We start from the raw sequence: 19,517 nt of genomic DNA on the forward strand, positions 1-19,517 counted from the left end.
TTGAAGGGAGTTTTCGTGTGGTGGTAGCACTGTGGCGACATAACCTCAATTTTGTTAGCAGAATTCAGAATTACGTAAAAACAATACCATGGCGGGTGCTATTAAGAAAACAACTGGGTTGACGGGGCTTGCGGTAGCGAAGCACCCGCACCACACCCTGGGTGTTTTGTATGGTAAAATTCTCAGGACGTTGCAAAAAATGCCTGAAGAGGCAGCCTATCGAAAATACACTGAAGAGATAATTTGTGAGAGAGCTGAAGTCCTGAAACGTAATTCCAGCGTTGAAGGGGTCGAGAAACAGATTAAGTGTGGTCAAGTTGAGGAGTTGATAGTGCAAGCTGAAAACGAGTTGATTTTGGCTAGAAAGATGTTGACTTGGAAGCCGTGGGAGCCCCTACTTAAAGAAGCGCCGGCGAACCAGTGGGTCTGGCCTCCCGCTAAGCCCCCAAAGACCGGCTAAAGTTAAATCTGTGAAAATAGAGTGATTAGAAATAAATCCAGTTGTTTATTTGAATGTGTGTTATTGGGGATTTCGTGTTTGGCGCCGCGTCAGTTGGCAGCGCGCGCGCCGGAAAGCGGATGTGGGTCCGAGATTATCGAGTAGGTTTCGTAGCTATATTTCCTTTGTTTTGCATTGAATATGGCTGCCATATTTAGTTTAGATGTCTGTTTTCAAAAGCGTATCAGAATTTGTGATAAATTCTACATAAAATTATAGCAAATTAAGGTTGTGTTCGTCTAATAAGACAGCGGGATGTGTTAAAATTCCAATGGACGTTTTAAAAATTGCTGCCGTGTTGTTTTTAAGTTAAAATGCTTGTGTTTACATCGACTATCTTGGAGTTGTGTGCAATTTCTAACAGTTTAAGGTAATTTTAGACGATTTTTGCTGCTGCTTCTGGTAGATTAGTGTCCCGGGGAGGCTGTGTTTCGTTTCGATGCAAAACCGTGCTTTTTTTCGCCGCTTTCGATTCATTATGTCGCGGAAACGTCGCCTTACGTTTCTGGCATCTTCGTCGGAGTTCCGTGGTGGCTGCGTTGACGGGCTTTAATCCGGGAAAGCGTCGAATTTTCGGAAAACGTGCGTCGAGGAGCACGTTTGGATATTTTTCCCCAATTCCGTGTGCCATATATGTCATTCGTAACTAAAAATACGACATAATCCGTCGACGGCAGTTTCGTGCGTTAAATAAAAAAAAGAATCAGGTGCGAGACACTCTGATGTGATTGTTTTCTGACCGCTATTTTGCCGAACATTACCGTCATTTGAATTGATTATTGCAGTAATTGCGATTTGCCCGACATATTCAGGACGGCTCGTAGCGGCTTCCTATTTATCTGATTAAATAAATAAACGTTTTATTACGTGAATTTTTATTCTAGTCGGATTGCGGCGTCCCATTTTCGAGTTTGTGGGGCTCACGTAGGCCGATTCACGTATTTGGGTCGCAGGAAATGCACTTTTCGGGAAAATGCGTTCGTTACGTAATATGCGACGCAGTCGTCGATGTCAATCAAATACTTCCCGGATCGCCGAAAATCCTCGCCTAAGAAATCCTCTTCGAAATAATCGTTGCGAAGAAGCTCACGCCCACATGGAATCGATTACGACTTTTAGACTACGAAAGGATTTCCGAGATGCGTTGCAATGCGGTTCTTTTGCTCCTTTCAGGGGCCCCTCGACTCAACGCTCATGCGCGACCTCGTCATATTCACGCCGCCGTCGAAGAACAAATGTTTTTAGTGCTATTTGAACGTTTTGAAACGTATTCGATGCATTCATATTCAAACAAGTAACGTCGAGGATTCGTCTTCTTTCAGACGCTCCCGTTTTTTTCTACTATTTATTAGTCGATGCAAAATGGTTGACACGATTTAGGGACTTTTGCTCCGCTCGGAAAAAATCGACACTTGTAAACATAACCTACTTTGGTTTTTTGTTGTTGTGGTTGTGTTTTTAGCAGTTTTTACACGGATTTAGAGCTATTTTTGGGTAAATTAAACAAATACGGAACTGGGGAGTGGCGGCGAAGTTAAGATGCGGATAAATGCGACGAGTGAAGATACGAATCGTTTTTTTGTGGTTAGTTTGTTTTATTTGTAAACAAAGTTGTTTATGGACGAGTTTAGCTTGCCGCCAAAAGATACACAGTGATTCAAAAAGTTTGACCACCAGCTGTACGAAAGCTAAAATTTTTGTCAGTCCGAAATTCATGGCAGTCTTTCAGTATCAGGAATTTTGTTATTTCGTCAGAGAATTTATAACTTTCGTAATTTTTCATGCACTTATGAGTTATGTTTCTTCCATAAAAAGCAGCTTAATTGTGATAACAAAAAAATGTGTTTATATATAAAATAAAAATAAAAAAATGCACATCAGAATCTTAATCCCTGATAAAACCTTTTTCTAGTAGATATCTTAGGATCTGTGATAATTATTGAATTGATACAGTTATGATTTAAGTCGTACAATGTTTCTCCGATTTTCAAAAATATATTCGTGGAGATTCGACTTAAATGATTTGTACTTTCATAACAATAAATTTAAATTTTTCAGTTGTATATAGAAACTTAAATAAATTAATTTAAAAATTAATATTGCTTCAATATTAATATTCGATATTTTCAAGTAGGTAGAACTTTCACAGAAAATAAAATTGTACTATGAAGCGTCTACAACGTGATATTTTTAAAAACGTAGCTAGAAAGTAATTAACTTAACCTGAATTTTCTTACCTTCATCTGACGTAAACAGTTTATTTATCGTCCGTCGTCACTAAAGTAGAAGATAAATAAATGAGCATAAACAACTCTAGAAAATAATTTTTGTGTTTTTCGCAGTGGATTTCTTGCCTCGTTCTGCTGATCTGGAGGCGGAGGTAGTTTTAGAGGGTGGTGGCGGGGACATCACCGTTGTACCAGTGCCCACCCACGATGGACTTACTCGTGATTCCCAGGAAGAAACCATGAGTGTATGTTTAGGTACGTTGAATTCCCTTCCACTTGGTCGTTTTCTCAACTCGCCCCTTTCCAGAAACCAGCTCCGTGCTCGCCAACCAGGTGAGCACATCGACGGCCACTCCGATCAGCGATGACGCCTCCATCGCCCCGACTTCCACCGACCAACCAGAAGCTCCGCAGCCCGCGCCCTCAGTGAGAACCATAGCGAAGCTTCCTTCCAGCGCGAACGCCGCCCTGTCGAAAGCCTCCTTAATTACCGTGTTGAACACCCCCTTGGGGAACGTGAAGACATTATGCGTGACGCCGGCGGTCTCCTCGAACGCCACCGGCCAGTTTACCGTCGTGAATTCGGCGACTCCTCTCAACGTGGCCAACTCCACGGTCAAACCGCAAACCATCACGCTGATCAATACCCCAGTGACGGTGGTCAAGACCATCTCGCCGAGCGTCGAGAAGAGCGCCGCCGACGTCGTGCCGAACAGCGCGGCGGCGGCGGTGCCGGCGCTCATCGAGAACAGGGGACACAACGTGTTCGTTAAAAATACGGCGTGCTCGGAGGGCGCGAGCCAGGACGTGCCCCAGGGGCACAAGCTGCTCACGGCCAACAATTTTCCCACGAATAACGTAAGTTGGGGCGGCAGGAACGAGATTTTCACTTTTGGATATATATTTTTTTTCAAACATGATATGTTAAAATTGTTGATTGGTTACAAAGAGAAAATTAATTCTGGTGTCACTGGTGTGATTTGGAAAAATTGAGTGAGAATTTTTACCATTTTTGCGAACATTAAAAACATCAGATTTTTTTTTGACAATAAAATGAAATTATATCACGAAATGAAAGATTTTGTTAATATTTACTCCCCTATAATTTATACTTGAAGCTGTTACGTGTACTATATTAAAATCCATGTATTAAATTAAATCTTGAGTGTATTTATAAAATAATTTAAAATCTTTTCTACCATGTTCTATGAAAAATAGAAATTAATAAAGTTAAGTGACAAAATTTAAGATAAAGTTAAGTGACACAAATTAAGACTATACCGAGTGTCTGGAAAATGACGGATTAGCTTTTTTCGTAATATTTAGCTATTCAGCACTAAACTTTGACAAGCTCTGGCTTTTCCTACTTTTTCGAATAAATCATGAATTATTTCTTTTATTTAAATAAAATCGACACTCATGTTACAGAAAATAATTTAAAAATTGTAAATAACAAAAAACTGTGCTAAAGGCAATAAATTATTGCCTGATGCTTTGAAAGCAAAATACCTAACCCAAAAAAGAAAGGGTGATTTAATTAGTTTTTTAAGCAAAAGAAGAGAACTTGATTAAATTAATATTTAAAATAATTGTAGAATATTCTTATTTTACAGAGTTTAATGTCTATTTTGTTATTTTTTTAAATACATTTTTAATAATTAAAATTGCACGAAAAGTCCTAGCTTTTCTTTACCTTTTTAGCGCAAATAAATAGCTATTTTGGCTACTTTTGATATTCACAACTGCTCTGAATCTTGTAGTAACGATTTTTTGTGCATTATTATTAATAAAACAATTTTTGATTAATAAATAAACCAAAAAAACATTTAATAAGGCATTTATAAATTATAAATAAAAACAACCAACAAAAGCATATAAGTAAGCTCGTAAAATTTTAAGATTTTCTAAAATTTTTTTTTAATTTTTGTTTCTTTTTTTAATTTGCGCAATTTTCAAAATTTCCAGATTAGCCCGAATTTTAAGGTTTTCAAGAATACATAACATGCCCAGAACTTCCAGATTTTACAAAATTTCTAAAATTATAAGGCTTCAATTGTGCCAGAATTTTGAAATTTAACCTTTTCCAAATTTTTCAAGATTTCTAAACATACCACATTTTTCCCGCTTTAAGATTTATAAGATAATAATTAGCGTTTTCAAGACCTCTAGTACTTTGAGGATCTATAGAAATTAAAGAAAACATTCTTCAGATCTTTACTACATATTTTCAGAATTAGGATTTAGGATTTATGCTTTTTTATATACAGTTTTTAGAATATTTGAAATCTTTGGCATTTTCAGAGTTAATATTTAAGTTCTCAGTCTTAATTTTCATTTTCCCGATTTTTTTAAATTACATTTTGTGGATTTTATATCACAATTTTTCGTTTTTCTTATTTTATTTATTTTCCAAAGTGTCTTTCAATTTTATCATTTGTGGTTTATTCGATTGTTCAAATTTTAAATCTTTGTTTTTCAATTCCTCGATTTTCCAGTTTTTAATTTTCCAATTTGCAATTTTCGTTTTCGCAGTTTAGATTTTTCAATCTTACAATTCTGCAATTTTTCCATATTTTTTTCATTCGAACATTTGAAAAACCGAAAAATTAAAAAATTGGAAAAAATTCAAAAATCGAAAATTGCACAATCGAAAAAGAGGAAAATAAAAAAATACAAATTGAAGAACTGAAAAAACGAAAAATCGAGACTGAAAAACCAAAAATCTCAATAATTGTAAAATTGAAAATCTATAGAATGGTCGCAAACTTGTAACACTGAAAGATCGAAAACTGAAAAATTATTAAATATAGAAAAATTGAAAAATCCAAAAATTGAAAATTTCCACATGAAAAAGAGGACAATTAGAAAATTGGAACATCAAAAAAAAAATGAAAAAATAAAAAAATGAAGATAAAAAAGCGAAACGAAAAATTGCAAATCGAAACATTGAAGAAATAACAAATTGGACAATTTAAAAATCGAACATCCAAAAGTTGGAAAATCGGAAAACTGAAAAATTTAATAATGAAAAATCGAAAAGATGCTCATCGTAAACGTAAAATTAACGAAATAAAAAAATATGAAAAATTGCAAATAAAATATTGATGAAACGAAAAATGGAAAAATCGAGGAACTAAAAAATCTCAAACTGAAAAAACCAAAAATTAAAATTCAAAAGTTGAAAAATGTCACTTTAAAAAAAGGAAAAATAGAAAATCAGAACATTGGAAAAAAGAAATAACTAAAAACCCTAAAGAAGGAAATGAAAAACTAAAAAATTTTTAATCAAAACTGAAAATCCTGCAAAAATGTTGCATTTTCAGAGTTTTTACAAGTTTTAGAATTCTTAGATTTTTGGAGTTTCTCTGAAATCTTTAGAATTTTTGAAACATTTAAAACAGTTTTAAATTATCTTTTAATATTTGACTTCAGAATTTTTAAAATTTTTAGACTGTTCAGAGGGTTTAAAATTTTTAGAATGTTAGAGTCTAGGGTATTTAGAGTTTTTCGTCTTTATACTCTTTAGAATCCAGAGTCTTTAGAGTCTTTCCATTTTTTGGGAATCTTGGACACTCAGAATTACTATAGGATTTTTATAAAGTTTAGAATTTTTACAATTTCATTAGTAAAAAAATTTCTGTTGTATGGAATTTTTAACTTCTTTAGAAAGTCTCGAATCTTTACGATGTTTGAAAGCTTTTAAACCTTTTGAATCTTTCAAAAGCATTGGAAATTTTGGTAACTTGCTAAGATAAAACTGATTTTGGCAAATGACATATCCTCTAAAAGACAGATTTGAAAGCTTTAAAATGACATTAAAGTTTCGAAATTTTAAGCTTCAACACGAATAATTACACAGCTTTAAGAATCAAGGTTTAGTACTCTAAAAAATGAAAGCTTCGAATTTTTATAATCCAACTTTGAAATTTATGTTGAAAATTCGAGAATTAGAAAGACGTAATTGAGTACTCGAGCTTCAGGCCTGAAATTGGAGCTTTGAAATTATTATAAAAATTTCAAAATTTGAGGCGTTCGAGATTAGTTCTGAAGATTTAGAAAGTAGATAAAAACTTTTAAGAAATAAATCGTATTAGAGCTCATTTTTGAAACCAATTACGAGATTGAAAAGCTCTACAATGGCATTAATATTTCGAAATTTTAAACTTCGAGACGAATAATCACGCAGCTTTTAGTATCAAGGCTTCCAAGTTCTAGGAAAGCTTCGAAAATTACAATAGGAGTTTGATAAAGTTTAGAGTTTATAATTTCTTTAGTATTTACAATTAGAAATTTCTGTTGTATGGAATTTTTAACTTCTTTAGAAAGTCTCGAATCTTTACGATGTTTGAAAGCTTTTAAACCTTTTGAATCTTTGAAAACCACTGGAAATTTTGGAATCTTTAGAATCTCTAGAATCTTAAGAATCACTAGAATTTCTATTATCTTTAGAACTTTCAGGTTTTCGTCATTTCATTTTTTGTAGAAGTTAATCATTAGTTTAGTACTTACTAAGATAAAACTGATTTTGGCAGATGACATATCTTCTAAGAAAAGAGAGGGTGGGTGGGTGGGGCTAGTGCCTGCTAAGATAAAACTGATTTTGGCAAATGACATATCCTCTAAAAGAGAGTTTCGAAAGCTTTTAAAATTACATTAAAGTTTTGAAATTTTAAGCTTGAGACGAATAATTACACAGCTTTAAGAACCAAGGTTTATTACTTTAAAAAATGAAAGCTTCGAATTTTTATAATCCAACTTTGAAATTAATGTTGAAAATTCGAGAATTAGAAAGACGTAATTGAGTACTCGAGCTTCAGGCCTGAAATTGGAGCTTTGAAATTATTATAAAAATTTCAAAATTTGAGGCGTTCGAGATTAGTTCTGAAGATTTAGAAAGTAGATAAAAACTTTTAATTAATAAATCGTATTAGAGCTCATTTTTGAAACCAATTACGAGATTTAAAAGCTCTACAATGGCATTAATATTTCGAAATTTTAAACTTCGAGACGAATAATTACGCAGCTTTTAGTATCAAGGCTTCCAAGTTCTAGAAAAGCTTCGAAAATTACAATAGGAGTTTTATGAAGTCTAGAGTTTATAATTTCTTTAGTATTTACAATTAGAAATTTCTGTTGTATGGAATTTTTAACTTCTTTAGAAAGTCTCGAATCTTTACGATGTTTGAAAGCTGTTAAACCTTTTGAATCTGAAAACCACTGGAAATTTTGGAATCTTTAGAATCTCTAGAATCTTAAGAATCACTAGAATTTCTATTATCTTTAGAACTTTCAGATTTTCGTCATTTCATTTTTTGTAGAAGTTAATCATCAGTTTAGTACTTACTAAGATAAAACTGTTTTTGGCAGATGACATATCTTCTAAGAAAAGAGAGGGTGGGTGGGTGGGGCTAGTACCTGCCAAGATAAAACTGATTTTGGCAAATGACATATCCTCTAAAAGAGAGATTCGAAAGCTTTTAAAATGACATTAAAGTTTCGAAATTTTAAGCTAATTAAGTGTTTTATTACTTTAAAAATTGAAAGCTTCGGATTTTTATAATCCAACTTTGAAATTAATGTTGAAAATTCGAGAATTAGAAAGACGCAATTGAGTACTCGAGCTTCAGGCCTGAAATTGGAGCTTTGAAATTATTACAAAAATTTCAAAATTTGAGGCGTTCGAGATTAGTTCTGAAGATTTAGAAAGTAGATAAAAACTTTTAATTAATAAATCGTATTAGAGCTCATTTTTGAAACCAATTACGAGATTTAAAAGCTCTACAATGGCATTAATATTTCGAAATTTTAAACTTCGAGACGAATAATTACGCAGCTTTTAGTATCAAGGCTTCCAAGTTCTAGGAAAGCTTCGAAAATTACAATAGGAGTTTTATAAAGTTTAGAGTTTATAATTTCTTTAGTATTTACAATTAGAAATTTCTGTTGTATGGAATTTTTAATTTCTATTATCTTTAGAACTTTCAGATTTTCGTCATTTCATTTTTTGTAGAAGTTAATCATCAGTTTAGTACTTACCAAGATAAAACTGATTTTGGCAAATGACATATCCTCTAAAAGAGAGATTTGAAAGCTTTTAAAATGACATTAAAGTTTCGAAATTTTAAGCTTGAGACGAATAATTACACAGCTTTAAGAACCAAGGTTGATTACTCTAAAAAATGAAAGCTTCGGATTTTTAAAACCCAACCAACTTTGAAATTATTATAAAAATTTGCAAATTTAAGGCGTTCGAGATTAGTTCTGAAGATTTAGGAAGTAGATAAAAACTTCCAATTAATAAATCGTATTAGAGCTCATTTTTGAAACTAATTACGAGATATAAAAGCCCTAAGTGGCATTAATGTTTCGACATTTTAAACTTCGAGACGAATAATTACGCAGCTTTTAGAATCAAGGCTTCGAAGAAAGCTTCGAATATTTAAAATCTAGCTTTGAAATTAATGTTGAAAGTTCGGTAGTTACAAAGACGTAGATTACTATTGAAATTAATACTGAAATTTCAAGATTCAGGGAACAGAAACAAAATTTTCGGTTTATAAATCTTATAAAACTACCACACATTAAAGCTCATTTTTCTAGACGAATAATTACTTTGATTTCAAAAGCAAGCTTTCTAACTTGAAAAATCGAAGCTTCGAATTTTTAAAGCGCAACTTTGAAATTAATATTGAAAATTCAAGACTGAGAAAGACGTAAATTAGTACTTCAAATTTGGAGCTTTGATATTAATACTGAAGTTCCAAAATTTAAGCGATTCGAGATTAATTTTGAAGATTCAGGACAAAAAGCAAAATTTGCGATTTATAAATCGTGGTTCCGACGTATTAAAATCGAGCTTTGAAGTAAATTGAAGATTCGATGATTAAAAATCAAAGCTATAAAATATCGAAAAATTGAAAAAACCAAAACTTGAAAATCGAGAACTACAAAAATCGAAAGTTTTTAAAAATCAAAAAACCGAAATTTCAAAAAAGGTTTCATCGCGTGAAATTGAAAAATCAGTAAACTGAAATTAAATACAAAATTTTAAAAATCGAAAAATTGAAATATAGAATTGTCGAGGAGTTGAAAAATCAAATAATCGCAAAATTGACAAATAAAAAAATCTAAAAATTGCAAAATTGAAGAAAAATTGAGAAATCCCAAAACTGAAACATCGAAAATTTTGAAAATAGAGAAATTGAAAAGTCGAAAAATCGAAACCAAGAAGCTGAGGAATCGAATAATCGAAAATTTAGAAAGGTCAAAAATGAAAAAATCGAAGTCAAAAAACCAAAAACTAAAAAAATCGAAAAATTGAAAAATCAATAACCCGAAAAATTGAATAATTGAAAAACTGAACACCCATTAAAGCTCATTTTGGAAGTAAATTTATAATGACATTAAAGTTTAAACTTGAGACGAATTCTTTCCAAGCAGGAATACCTAGAACCTGAAGATTGTTTTAAATTTAAAAAACAAAAAAAAAAAAAAAACGGGGTGCCAAAATTGACTCAAAAACAGATCAGGTCAGAATTTTCCAAAAATAAAACACCAAAGTCTCCCAAAATAATACACCATTAATTAATTAATTGCGAACATTTTAAAATTGTCAAATGGAATTTTATCAAGAACCAATTTTAAAATTAAAAAAAAAATACAATTTTTCCCAGACACACCAGTTGATTGTTAAGAGCTTGCCACCTGGTATACCACCGTATGGTAAAAGTGAAAACACTTTTTTTTTGCGATTTCGCGTTTTCTGTTGCAATCGAATCAAAAATTGTGCATTCGTCGCGTTTGACTTGGCGTTTTTTCTCCAGGTACTGACGACAGCAATTAACGTGAACGACGTGAGTGCGCAAAAAACAGTCAACGGCCAGCGAAACAAAGTAAAGATTTTGAACAACGTTTTAATGCCGGGTACTTCGGCCGGGGGCGGCAATATTTTGTTGAATAAACCTTCCAACGTCCCCCAGCGTTACGTATCCCGGCAAAAAATCCTCGGAGCAAATAATGGCGCTACAACAAAATATTTAAACAAACCCCCTAATAATGTAGTGAATAAGCAGCCGGTTAACATGATAAACAAACAGCAGCCCTCACAAAGAGTCCTCTATCCGACTCACAAAAGTCAAATAAAGACCCTTCCGCCTGTTAATAATTATTTGCACGGGAAAGCACCAGGCATTAAAACTTTACCTCCACATCCGAAGGGGATACCGGGTCAAGTTCAAAGAACTGGCTCCGGGTTGCGGACGATTCCTCCACAGAGGCCGCAGAAAATTCCAAACAAGCCGAATTACATAGGGAAGCATGCCGTACAAGCCCAGAAGTTGAAACAGCCCCATAAGTTGAAGAGCATGAAACCGAATCAGATGTACAACAGCTACCACAGCGCTCCCGTTCAGGAGAAGCAGATGACTTTCAACCAAGCTCTGACCGCTGAAATTATAGAAACTCTGAGCAACAAAAGCAACATGACCAGCTCGTTTTCGAGCAAGAGCTTCGAAAGCTTACCCCCGAGATACGAAAACGCGTACTATCCGCCTGAAATGAAACCCACTTTGTAAGTAATTCACTTGATTACATTACATACATAAGTAATTGTTATTGATTGCTCCTTGTTTATATTAATTATTGACCAGTCGCTATGACATACCGTAGTTATTAAAATAAGTCGTCCGGTAAAAATATTGTCATCGATTTTTGATTAGTTCCAGCGAGCAAGCAAAGCCGATGGAAGAACGCAACAAATCCGGCCTCGATCTCATCTACCAAGCGGTCCTCCTCGATCACAACTACAATGCCACTCTTCCGCCTGAATCTCCGACTCGATCAATCCCGACGCCGAACACTCCGTCTCAGCTAAATGGCGTCTCGGGCAGCTCCATGTACTCCCCCGGTAGTGGTAAAAGTGCGTCCCGCCGCCTCCGGACGGTATTTCACCACTGTCGTTCGTACGTTTTTCAGGGCGATCGCTTTCAACTTCCAATCCGATTTCTTCGTCGACGAGTTTATCGACGCTGTCGGCGGTGGCGAGCAACAGCAACTCGATCGGGCTGCAAGACGACGACGCCGCCTCCGACATCAGCGACGGCTCCGACCGCAAACAGGACACCGAGGGCGAGGAGACGGACACGGCGCCGGAGGCGGAGGCCGTCAATAACGAAGACCAGTTCGGCGATTACGTCACACGGTGCATTTGGTACGTAGCGAGCAACCACACAAAATCGTTCTAACCCTCGATTTTCAGCGGTTTTATTCACGACGACGGTTATATGATAGAGTGCGATCGCTGCAAGGTATGGCAGCATGTACAGTGTGTTGTTAAGAATAAGCAAGTTCCTGAAGAATACTTGTGCGAGGTTTGTGATCCACATAAACATATTGACCGGCAAAAGGCTAGGCATATGCAACAGCAATGGCTAAGAGAAAGACAGTTTGCAGATCCCAAGTTGAGGAAAGACACGAAGTTGAAGGAGGTGTTTAAGCATAAGGAGACCTTGAGCGATACCGATACGTCGGACGGGGAGCATCAAGGTTTGTTCGTCGCCGGTCGAAAGATACACCACTCAAGCTAATTTTCTAGGTCATAATAACAATATCGTGAGTAAGAGGCCGAATATCGTCAACAGGAGGAAAAGCGACAATCATCCAAAGGGCAGTGCGCGACAGCGACGGGATTCGGCTAAGGAGGTGGCGCAGAGGAGGCAAATTAAAAAGAGGGAAAGGAAGGTCGTCAAAAGAAAAGTAAGTATTTTAGCGGATTTTTTTCGTTTATTGAGGTGACCTTCAAAAATGACAATACGTAATGTTATGCGATTTCTTTGTTGCTTACAAAGTGGTTTAGGTAATTAGGTGATGAATTTGCATTTAATGGAGTCGTGAAAATTTAATGAACTGGTTATAAATAGACGGAATCTAATTATAATCTCGTAGGAGTGTAGTTTCTTATCAGTTACGTTGGCATCACGAACGATGAAATTGTTTAGATTAATGGCGTGATAAAAACGTCGTGGCTTCTTGAAGTCGGTCCAAGACTCGGTACATGTGGTGGAGATATTTTTGTGCTACTTTTTTTCGTAATAAAAAGTTTCTTTAATTAGAATTTGTTAAAAAATTTGATTCGTCTGTTGCGGCAATTTTTTAGGCATGTTTTCTGTTTTTAGTAAATATTTTTGTATCCTTTTTTCCTGGACCCATTTTTTGTGAAAAATATTTATTGTTCTATTTATTTATTGATTGATTGATTTTTTTTTCGGGGAATTTTTTACGTTCTGAGCGTAAGCTGAAGACGTATTGTAATCGAGTCCGTTGGACGACTGGCTACTTTTATGTTTTGTCGACGTTTCATAACCCCCATAAAAAATAGATCTTCCGTTTATCTCCTAATTTCGATTTAATACATTAAAATTTCCATTTTAATTAATTAACTTGAAATTCGACTTAACAATTTGTCTCGAAATCTCTAGTGAATTAGTTGAAAACTCAATTTGTTAGTGACTAAAAAGTCTGCTTTTACGGACTTATTATTGCGTATTTTCTACTTATTTTGTTTGAGAAATTTACAGATATTTTAAAGAAAAAAGATTACGGAATTTGACCTAATTATGTACGACAAAACCTCGATTCAATTATCTCCAAATATCCATTTAATAGATTACGATTTCGAAACTTTCTCTTAAAATTTCGATCTACTTGATCGAAATTTTAAGTTAATTAGTTTGAAAATTTGGAATTGTCATGAAATTTTGAATTTTCGTGTCTAAATTTCAATAACTCATATGGAAATTCGCCTTACTGGTTTAAATTTTCAACGTATTAACTTCACATTTTCATTAGTTGGCTAAAAAATTTTGACTTAATTAAGAGAAATTATTAATCCAAAATTAGGATTTTTTCACAAATTATATCTTATTCGTTTAAAACTGACCAATTTTGCTGAAGTCTGAAGTTAATTAAGAGTTTCAATTTAATTATTCTAAAATTTTAACTCTTGATTGTTTAATTAACTTTGAATTATATTTTAGGAATCGAAAATTTCAATTTTGTTAATTGAAAATCCCATTACTTATTCTGGTTTAAATTTTGAAAGGATTAGCTTCAAATTTTGATTAGTTATCTAGAAATTATAAGTTAATTAAATCAAATTATTATTATTAATCCGAAATTAGAATTTTTTTATCTCAAAATTTTATCTTGTTCATTTAATAGAACTCTGTCTAATTTTGCTGAAGTTTAAAGTTAATTAAGTCATAGTTTCAATTTATTCATACCAAAAGCGACTATTAATTAATTAATTTATTAACTTGGAATTTTGTTTTAAGAATTATAAAATTTTAACTTAGTAACTCGAAAATCCTATTACTTATTCTGGTTTAAAATTTTTATTAGTTAACTGAAAATTTTAAGCTAATTAAATCAAATTGTTAATCCGAAATTAGAATTTTTTTCTCTCAAAATTTTATCTTATTCATTTAAAACTGGCTAATTTTCTTGGAGTTTGAAGTTATCATAGTTTAAAATTAATTGTACTAAAATTTTGACTCATAATTATTTAATTAATTAATTAACTTGGAATTTTGTTTTAGGATTGAAAATATCGACTTAGTTACTCGTAAATGCCACTACTTATTCTGGTTTAAATTTCGAAAGTATTAGCTTCAAATTTTGATTAGTTATCTAGAAATTATAAGCTAATTAAATCAAATTATTATTATTAATCCGAAATTAGAATTTTTTTTATCTCAAAATTTTATCTTATTCATTTAATAAAACTCTGTCTAATTTTCCTGAAGTTTAAAGTTAATTAATTCATAGTTTCAATTTATTCATACCAAAAACGACTATTAATTCATTAATTTATTTTAACTTGGAATTTTGTTTTAAAAATTGTAAAATTTTAACTTAGTAACTCGAAAATCCTATTACTTATTCTGGTTTAAAATTTTTTAGTTAACTAAAAATTTTAAGCTAATTAAGTCAAATTAATAATCCGAATTGAGAATTTTTTTTCTCTCAAAATTTTATCTTATTCGTTTAAAACTGGCAAATTTTCTTGAAATTTGAAATTATCATAGTTTAAATTTAATTGTGCCAAAATTTTGACTCGTAATTATTTCATTAATTAATTAACTCGGAATTCTTTTTTAGGAATTGAAAATTTCAACTTGGTTACTCGAAATTCGCACAACTTATTCTGGTTTAAATTTTGAAATATTAGCTTCAAATTTTGATTAGTTATCTAGAAATTATAAGTTAATTAAATCAAATTATTATTATTAATGGGAAATTAGAATTTTTTATCTCAAAATTTTATCTTATTCAGTTAATGAAACTCTGTCAAATTTTCCTGAAGTTTAGAGTTAATTAAGTCATATTTTCAATTTATTCATACCAAAAGCGATTATTAATTAATTTATTTATTAACTTGGAATTTTGTTTTAAGAATTATAAAATTTTAACTTAATAACTCGAAAATCCTATTCTGGTTTAAAAATTTTATTAGTTAACTTAAAATTTTAAGCTAATTAAGTCAAATTAATAATCCGAAAATGGTTTTTTTTTCTCAAATTTTTATCATATTCATTTAAAATCGGCCAATTTTCTTGAAGTTTGATGTTAATGAAATCATAATCTAAAGGAATTTTATTTTAGGAATTGAAAATTTCAGTTTCGTTACTCGTAAATCCTGTTACTTATTCCCGCTTAAATTTTCAAGATATTAATTTCAAAAATTGTATTAATTAAGTGAGATTACTAATCCGAAATCGGGATTTTTTTTCTCTCAAAATTTTATCTTATTCATTTAGAACTGGTTCATTTTCCTTAAGTTTGAAGTTAATGAAATAATAGTTTAAATTTAATTGTACCAAAATTTTGAGTCGTAATTAATTAATTAACTTGGAATTTTGTTATAGGAATTGAAAATTTCAACTTTGTTACTCGAAAATCCCATTACTTATTCCCGCTTAAATTTTCAACATATTAACTTCAAAAATTGAATTAATGAAGTCAAATAATTACTAATCCGAAATTGGGATTTTTTTTTCTCAAAATTTTATCTTATTCATTTAAAATTGGCCAATTTTCTTGAAGTTTGATGTTAATGAAATCATAATCTAAAGGAATTTTGTTTTAGGAATTGAAAATTTCAGTTTCGTTACTCGTAAATCCTGTCACTTATTCCCGCTTAAATTTTCAAGATATTAATTTAAAAAATTGTATTAATTAAGTGAGATTACTAATCCGAAATCGGGATTTTTTTTCTCTCAAAATTTGATTTTATTCATTTAGAACTGGTTCATTTTCCAGAAGTTTGAAGTTAATGAAATCATAGTTTAAATTTAATTGTACCAAAATTTTGAGTCGTAATTAATTAATTAACTTGGAATTTTGTTACAGCAATTGAAAATTTCAACTTTGTTACTCGAAAATCCCATTACTTATTCCCGCTTAAATTTTCAACATATTAACTTCAAAAATTGAATTAATGAAGTCAAATAATTACTAATCCGAAATTGGGATTTTTTTTCTCAAAATTTTATCTTATTAATTTAAAATTGGCCAATTTTCTTGAAGTTTGATGTTAATGAAATCATAATCTGAAGGAATTTTGTTTTAGGAATTGAAAATTTCAGTTTCGTTACTCGTAAATCCTGTTACTTATTCCCGCTTAAATTTTCAAGATATTAATTTCAAAAATTGTATTAATTAAGTGAGATTACTAATCCGAAATCGGGATTTTTTTCTCTCAAAATTTTATCTTATTTATTTAGAACTGGTTAATTTTCCAGATGTTTGAAGTTAATGAAATCATAGTTTAAATTTAATTGTACCAAAATTTTGAGTCGTAATTAATTAATTAACTTGGAATTTTGTTTTAGGAATTGAAAATTTCAATTTCGTTCCTCGAAAATCGTGTTACTTATTCCCGCTTAAATTTTGAACATTCAATTGAGTTAATTAAGTCAAATTTGTTATAGGAATTGAAAATTTCATCTTGGTTACTCGAAAATCCCATTACTTATTCCCGCTTAAATTTTCAACATATTAACTTCAAAAATTGAATTAATTAAGTCAAGTTACTCATCCAAAATTGTTTTTTTTTTTTCTCTCTCAAAATTTTGTCTTATTTATTTAAAACTGGCTAATTTTCTTGAAGTTTGAAGTTAATGAAATCAGAGTTTAAATTTAATTGTATAATTAATTAATTAACTGGGAATTTTGTTTTAGGAATTGAAAACTTCAATTTCGTTCCTCGAAAATCGTGTTACTTATTCCCGCTTAAATTTTGAGCATTCAATTGAGTTAATTAAGTCAAATTATTAATCTGAAATTGGGATTTTTTTTCTCTCAAATTTTATTTTATTAAAGTTTAAATCATAGTTACAATTTATTCATTCCAAAATCGAATATTAAATAATTAATTAATTAATTGACTTATAATATTGATTTGATTTATTTTAGGAATTGAAACTGTCAACATAGTGTTTCGAAAATCCTATTGCTTACTCTGTTTTAAATTTTCATCGCATATTAACTTCAAATCTAGAAACTTTACATTAATTAAGGCATAATTTCAATTTAATGTTATTTTAATTTATGAGTGTTTACACTAAAAACATCAATTTTTTGTGACAAAACTGCTTAGTTAATTAATAACACAGGTCAACAAAATTCAATTTTTTCTCTCTAACTTTGACATAATTGTAATGTTTTCGTTTAATTTGTCTCGGTGTTTGTAACAAAGGGCATAAACCTTACAACTTAGCTCAATTAAAAATAAAAATGCATATTTAATGTTAAAAACAAAAAAGCAGGTAAAACAATTTAATTTTTGTATCTTTAACGGCAAAAAGTGATGTATTAACAAAAGAACAGCCATAATTAAGAAAAAAACAACGATTGTAGTTTAAAAAACGAAAAAAACAAAAGAAACAGCTAAGACCGACGTTTTTTCGGTTGCCTCCTATGGATTTCATTGGAGATCTCTCGCTTGATGGTCCCGCAGTATTCTGCGAGCATTTAGGTGTTCCATCGATCTTGGTAACGTTTTTGTATCCACAAAATGCCCAGATGGAAGCGTTCTGTATGTCCGTCACTCACGTCGTCATAATTTTTGGGGAAAAAATCAAGATGCGAATACATAAAATGCACTTTTAAGAATATGTTAATTTTAAATTTTTTATATGATGATAACATGTTTTCTACTTACTAAACGTAGTTTTCTTATTGTTTCCCAAGAAGTTTGTAACAATTTGATAACAAAAAAATACACCATATAGAAAGTTTCCTATTACTCAATAGTACGATTTTTGCATTTTTCAAAGGATAATATTGAAGATTACTTTTAAATGAGAGCTAAGTTTGGGTTTAGCCGTTTATAATATCATTTAAAATTGTTAATTAAATAATAATTGGCTGCTATAATAAAAGTTAGAGCTTAGCTGTTGACCAGTGTAATCAGTCCTGTCCTCTGCGTTGGGTAGCCAAAATCAATCAAATCTTCTTTTCTTTTAACCGCCAATATTTGTAATCTGAACGTGCTAATAGTTGAATTCGAATTATAAACATAAACCATCGGGGTTAAGCATGTACTGAGAAACTGAGAATATCTATTTTTAAGCGGGATTTTTGCTCATTAAAACTGTTGAAACATTTTTACCTCTAGAATGTGTTGGTAAATTCTCGGTACTCCATCATGGTACACCCTGCGTATTGGCGAATTGAGAATAATTCTTATAGTGGTATAGAATTTCAAAAAGCAAAAACAATGAGAATATCTAGGACACCAACATATGGCAACCATATGGTTAGCTATTATTAACTTGATGTAGCAATCACATTAATGGCAACAAAGTCCTTAACTAAAATTATTTCTTATTTAATATTCACTTATGACAGCTTGGAAGCATTTTTTTTTTTTGCACTGCACGTGATTATGTGAAGATTTTTTTTAATGCGACCTCCCACCGAATCGTTCGAAACTGCAGCCGAAACATCTTTTAATAGTTACATTCTCGCTTCGTTCCAGACAAAAGCCCAGCTAAAGAACCACAGCGACGACGAGTCCCACGACCCCCCGTCCTCCACCCACCTGCCCCAGCTCCGGCAGTGGATCGAGAACTACGAGGAGGCCGTCACCAACCACTACTCCCCGGAGCTGCGCGCTCGAATAAGCAACATCCGCGTGAACGGCGCCCACACCGACTTCTCGGTCCAGTTCGAGCCGTCGGTGCACAAGTGCCGCGTCCACACGCAGCCCCTCACCGAACTCAAGTACCTCGTGAGCACCGTTCACCTGCCGCCGAACTCGCCGGTGATCGAATTGCGCGGCAAGTACATGCTGTCTGCGCAGCACCGCAACTCGGGCAGCGCGTTCAACACGCGGCAGCACGCGCAGCGGCCCGGGCCGTTCCTCTTCTTCTACAGGTTGCACAAGGACAACACGGAGGTGTGCGTCGACACGCGGACCTACGGCAACAGCGCGCGGTTTATTCGGCGCTCGTGCAAGCCGAACGCCGAACTGAGACACTCGATCGTCAAGGGGGTGCTGCATCTGTACATCGTCACGATCACGAACGTCGAGAAGAACGTGGAGCTGACGATCAAGCACGAGTCGCACGATCTGGCCGCGATAGGGACGACGCACATCGCGTGCGCGTGCGGGAACGTGGACGAGTGCACGGTGAATAGGACGACGGTGAAGAAGAATGGAGATACGACGGAGATGTGAGTAGGGGGTGTAAGATAAGGAAGTGTTGTAAGCGAAGTCATGGGACGAT

At 32.7% G+C, this 19,517-nt stretch overlaps 2 protein-coding genes across 3 annotated transcripts in view; both read left to right on the plus strand.

Moving 5' to 3' along the window:
- The first annotated feature begins 9 nt into the window (after positions 1–9).
- Positions 10–510, plus strand: LOC135136206 (NADH dehydrogenase [ubiquinone] 1 alpha subcomplex subunit 5). Its single transcript, XM_064065389.1, has one exon. The coding sequence runs from the start codon at positions 89–91 to the stop codon at positions 458–460; it is 372 nt and encodes a 123-aa protein (XP_063921459.1). The 5' UTR covers positions 10–88; the 3' UTR covers positions 461–510.
- Positions 511–616: 106 nt separating this feature from the next.
- LOC135136202 (uncharacterized) overlaps positions 617–19,517 on the plus strand; it is a 42,054-nt gene continuing 23,153 nt past the window's right edge. Inside the window, exons 1-9 of one of the 2 annotated variants that reach the window (XM_064065376.1) lie at positions 617–869; positions 2,842–2,982; positions 3,035–3,585; positions 10,551–11,296; positions 11,445–11,644; positions 11,701–11,935; positions 11,984–12,270; positions 12,320–12,480; positions 18,767–19,464. In XM_064065376.1, the coding sequence (XP_063921446.1) occupies positions 2,967–2,982; positions 3,035–3,585; positions 10,551–11,296; positions 11,445–11,644; positions 11,701–11,935; positions 11,984–12,270; positions 12,320–12,480; positions 18,767–19,464 (2,894 nt within the window). In that variant the 5' untranslated portion in view covers positions 617–869; positions 2,842–2,966. The remainder of the gene's footprint in view (positions 870–2,841; positions 2,983–3,034; positions 3,586–10,550; positions 11,297–11,444; positions 11,645–11,700; positions 11,936–11,983; positions 12,271–12,319; positions 12,481–18,766; positions 19,465–19,517) is intronic. The other variant, XM_064065377.1, reaches the window with a different exon arrangement.

The sequence above is a fragment of the Zophobas morio genome, unplaced genomic scaffold, assembly GCF_036711695.1.
Source record: "Zophobas morio isolate AGI-343-1 ecotype UQ-CSIRO unplaced genomic scaffold, CSIRO_AGI_Zmor_V1 ptg000026l, whole genome shotgun sequence".
Classification (NCBI taxonomy): domain Eukaryota; kingdom Metazoa; phylum Arthropoda; class Insecta; order Coleoptera; family Tenebrionidae; genus Zophobas; species Zophobas morio.